This window comes from Pelobates fuscus, chromosome 8, assembly GCF_036172605.1.
Source record: "Pelobates fuscus isolate aPelFus1 chromosome 8, aPelFus1.pri, whole genome shotgun sequence".
NCBI classification, from domain to species: Eukaryota; Metazoa; Chordata; class Amphibia; order Anura; family Pelobatidae; genus Pelobates; species Pelobates fuscus.
Window position 1 is genome coordinate 140,223,744 of NC_086324.1, and position 4,714 is coordinate 140,228,457.

The 4,714-nt window shown below is 38.1% G+C and overlaps 1 protein-coding gene across 1 annotated transcript in view; it reads right to left on the reverse strand.

The window, feature by feature from the left end:
- Positions 1 to 4,438, reverse strand: part of LOC134571779 (transmembrane protein 180-like) — a 57,270-nt gene extending 52,832 nt beyond the window's left edge. Inside the window, exons 1-2 of the mRNA XM_063430363.1 lie at positions 4,306 to 4,438; positions 204 to 369 (exon numbers count right to left, since the gene is read on the reverse strand). Of these exons, the coding sequence (XP_063286433.1) occupies positions 204 to 356 (153 nt within the window). The 5' untranslated portion in view covers positions 357 to 369; positions 4,306 to 4,438. The remainder of the gene's footprint in view (positions 1 to 203; positions 370 to 4,305) is intronic.
- Positions 4,439 to 4,714: the final 276 nt, after the last annotated feature.

Below are 4,714 nucleotides of genomic sequence, written 5' to 3' on the forward strand. Positions count from 1 at the left end.
TCCTCCTTAGACCTCTCTGCAGATGGCATCAAGAGAGCATTAATAAAATGTATGTATTTGCTAGCATTTAGGTATATATGCATGAAATATAGTGCTCTTTAATTTAAGAATACATCATATGCACCATGACAGATTCCCTTTAACATTTCCCGTATTGCCTCAGTGTTAATTTGTATGATTCTTTTATAAATATCTTACAGTACCTGTGCTTGGTTAAAAGCCGCTTCGGATATCTTGTACTGGTTGAGAAACAGCTTGACGTAATAGAAATTAAATATATTGTTCATCATTCCAGCACCTAATGTGGTCATAGAATAGGCCAGGGCTGGCCGGTGGATTCCTAAGTTCACCATCATGTTCAGTATTTATCTGAAAATAAACAAACACATGAAGACATTATGAAAGCCACACAATTATCACTTTTCAGAAAGTCAGACCACAAAACAAACCGTATGACAGTATTCAAAGTAGTTTTACAAGTACCAGCTAATTTACATCTTTAACCCATTTATCGTCAGAGGCTGAGTAACAACCTGCAATGCTTTATTTTGTTGTCTAGTACAAAAAACGAGGATACATATAACACGATGTGATACATGGTGCTCAGTGTTCAATAAGAAAATACACAATCATATTACAAACAACATTTTTTTTTATAATTTCTGACATACTACAGAGTAATCAAAATTCTAATTAGTTAAAACTTGGGCTACATCAGTCAGTTACTGCACTTTATTATTTTGCCAAATTTCCACAAGTGGGGAGACTATTCATTGAATAAAAATAACTTTGTAAAATCACAAGTGAGCTGCAATGCGATTTAAACATTTTAACCCCTTAAGGACCAAACTTCTGGAATAAAATGGAATCATGACATGTCACACATGTCATGTGTCCTTAAGGGGTTAAACTAAATTGTAGAACTGTAAAAACAAGAATGAACGGGTTTCCGTACAGCTATTTTAGATAATATTTAGCTTTTCTAACCAGTGGCTGTTTAGAGAATATCACACAGTGGTTCAACTGCAGGCATGGTCAATTCAAGCCTTTCTTCTACCATGGTCGATTACCGTAAATAATTAAAAATTTTAACGGTTTGACTGCATACCTGGGAACTATCAGGCACCGTTACCTGCCTCTCTGCAGCCGGAGACTCTCTTCACTGAGCTAAGTCTCAGTAATGCAGCTTCACTGGTTCAGAGCAATCAGCTGCCACTGGGCTTAGTTTAGGAGAGCTACTGGGAGCTTTTAGTAGAAACGTATGGCTCCAACTTTTGGTTGCAGAGTGGCAGGGAAGAGCACCCCGCAAAATGTTAGTATTGGTGGTGTGAGGAGGGAGAGCACCAGGACATTCCTGGTACAATAACCTCTAAAGAGCGATATGGTGGTCCGTTAATCTGAGAAAAACCAACATCATTCTAGCCACATGAAAGCACTTAGAATTGAGTTAGCTAAATGTACCTTTAGTGATTAAACGTGTCATTATTATTGATGCAGCCTGGCATTGTAGAATGAGATGCAGCCAAATTGATACAGCCCATACGGATGTAGGACGGGTAATAGGTGTGCGCTGAGGTAAACTGTGTAACCAGTTTGTGAAGTCTAATTACACATTGCAACATCCTCTTCCACAGTAAAAAAAAAAAATACACAAATAAACAAATGAAGAAAATCTACGAAAATAAATTGGGCAAATTTACATATCTATGTATCTCAGAACTTGGACCTCGAAGATTCTATGATCCATTGCTTGTTTTACCCACTCCCATCCTGTCTGCAGACTACATGTGCTGTCCAATTTTGGATGGTACAGAAGTGACAATTCCACATTGGCACGAGAAGATGGTATGGGTTTGGGTGCCAGGGCAAATGATGGTTTTGTTTTGCCAAAAAAAATATTATTTACAAAAAAGCAGAGTGTCTGCACCCAAAGACACCTAGTACCATAACAATGCAATAAGCTGTAGTGGTTATGGTTCCTAGAGTCTCCCATTAAATTTTATTCACTTAGAAGAAATATACCTGAATACAAATCCATGTAGTGTGTGGAAGACTTAGAACATGACTAATTTTACTCTCATAGCTTCAGAAAATACGCACTTTCAGGATCATTCACTGATAGGATGATTCATTAAAGTGAGAATTCAAAGTGAATTTCAAATTTAAAGCCAGATTAGCCAAACTGAAAACATAGCTAACTTAAAAAAATGTTTCCATTTTGGTTATATTTAACCTTAACCCCTTAAGGACACATGACATGTGTGACATGTCATGATTCCCTTTTATTCCAGATGTTTGGTCCTTAAGGGGTTAAACGGGAAATTCAGTTTTGATTATCACGTTAGTAGATAACCCTGTAAATTCAGAAGTTTAGTGAATTAAATCCGAATGGCAAATTTCAGGCTAAGATAGTCAAACTATGACTAGAGCTTAGTTTGCAAGTCTGATACCGATTCCTGTTGAATCAGTATGTGATTGTTTCAGATATGCACTAAACTCTGTATTTTAGGGAATTACATTTTAAGATACATGTACCGTAGGGTAATCATATTTAAAAAAAACTTTGATATTCAAGTCATACAAGTTGGGCTACATCAGTCAGTTACTTCTTTATTATTTTGCAATGAATTGCCAAATTGGCACGGACTACAAAACCTTTGTAAAATTACAAGTGAGCTGCAATGTGATTTAAAAATTTTAGACAAAATTGTAGAAATTTACGGCTCACACGTTTGGCTGCAAAGTGGCAGGGAAGGGCCATATTTAATAAATAAACCAGTTTATGTTCCCTGTCTGCCATCAACAGGTTTATTCACTAAATACAGAGAAAGGGAACATCCATTAGTATAGGCGGAAGTAAATTTTGGCACTCCATACATTGTGGACTACATCAGCTATAATGCCAGCAAAACATCAGGGGGCATGTAGTCCACAACATCTAGAGTGCCGGAGGTTGTGCCTACCCCTGCCTTAGTACATCATCACCTATGCATTTCTTGTCATCTATGCAAAGCTGTATTTAAATGGTCTTTCATTTAATTTCAGCTATTAAAAAAAAAAACCACAATCTCACTTTCCTGTACAAGTATTTGGCTAAATTCGATGGGGACATTTCAGACACAGTAGTGGAGAATGCACTTTGTGCTTTGCAGACAGAAGCGAATAAGCAAAATGAAATGATCCAACCAAGAAATTTCCTGAGCGCTCAGTGCCCCCACTTTCATGACATTAAAGGAACACTATAGTCACCTAAATTACTTTAGCTAAATAAAGCAGTTTTAGTGTATAGATCATTCCCCCTGCAATTTCACTGCTCAATTCACTGTCATTTAGGAGCTAAATCACTTTGTTTCTGTTTATGCAGCCCTAGCCACACCTCCCCTGGCTATGATTGACAGAGCCTGCATGAAAAAAAAAACCTGGTTTCACTTTCAAACAGATGTAATTTACCTTAAATAATTGTATCTCAATCTCTAAATTGAACTTTAATCACATACAGGAGGCTCTTGCAGGGTCGAGCAAGCTATTAACATAGCAGGGGATAAGACAATCTTAATTAAACAGAACTTGCAATAAAGAGAGCCTAAATAGGGCTCTCTTTACAGGAAGTGTTTATGGAAGGCTATGCAAGTCACATGCAGGGAGGTGTGACTAGGGTTCATAAACAAAGGGATTTAACTCATAAATGGCAGAGGATTGAGCAGTGAGGCTGCAGGGGCATGTTCTATACACCAAAACTGCTTCATTAAGCTACAGTTGTTCAGGTGACTATAGTGTCCCTTTAACATTCTTTTCCAGAGTGGGAAAACCTGCATAAAAAAATTCTAAATAAACCTGAAGCAAATTGTAAAAAAAAAAAAAATCTATACAAAAATCAAACAAACATTAAATAAGAAACATGTTAAAATGTCATCATGATGCAAACACAATGCTCACTGCAGAAGTAAAATACATAATACATAAAAGGCATACATATACATATTGCTGCATAAATAAATGTATGATGAAAATATTTGCTAAAGTATTCAAATGCAAAAAAAATATATAAATCCATCACTGGTCCTTTCAAAAACAGGTCAAATTGTCTGACAGCAATATGAGCCAGTGATTAAAGAGCTTACCTTGAGCTTATAGCACAACAACAACAACAAAAAAACCCACAACAACAACAACAACAACAAAAAAACACAACAACAACAACAACAAAAATAAAAAAATACAGGATAAGTCAATGTGTGACCCTGCTTATACAGTAATTACTCCTGTATAATGTGCAATAATAAACTAACTGTGTATATTCAATACCAGAAGATGCCAGCCAGGGACCATGGGCAGTGGGATGCTGGCCTGATGTTTTCTGTATGGCACCTGCAAAATCCCACCAGCCTGTTGCCCCTCGCAACCCGGATGCTGCTAAAGCATCACCATAACACGGAACTCTGATGCTTCCATGTGAGGGCAAGGCTTCTTCCATTATATCCAATAGCGGTGAAGCCAAAACTGAATCTCTCGTCGCGGATTTGCTGCCCGAGAGCGTCCGTCACCGCAAACCCGCCACGCTATTGGTCAAAATCTGGAGAGCGTCCCTCCCTTACCCTGGTGGCTGCCGCACGTCACGGATCGGGATTGCCACGTTGCGGCGAGAGCTTGGAATGGTTCGGCAGTTTTCGGAAATCTTCGGGGGAGGGATGGAGGTGGGAGGGGCTGAGCGCTG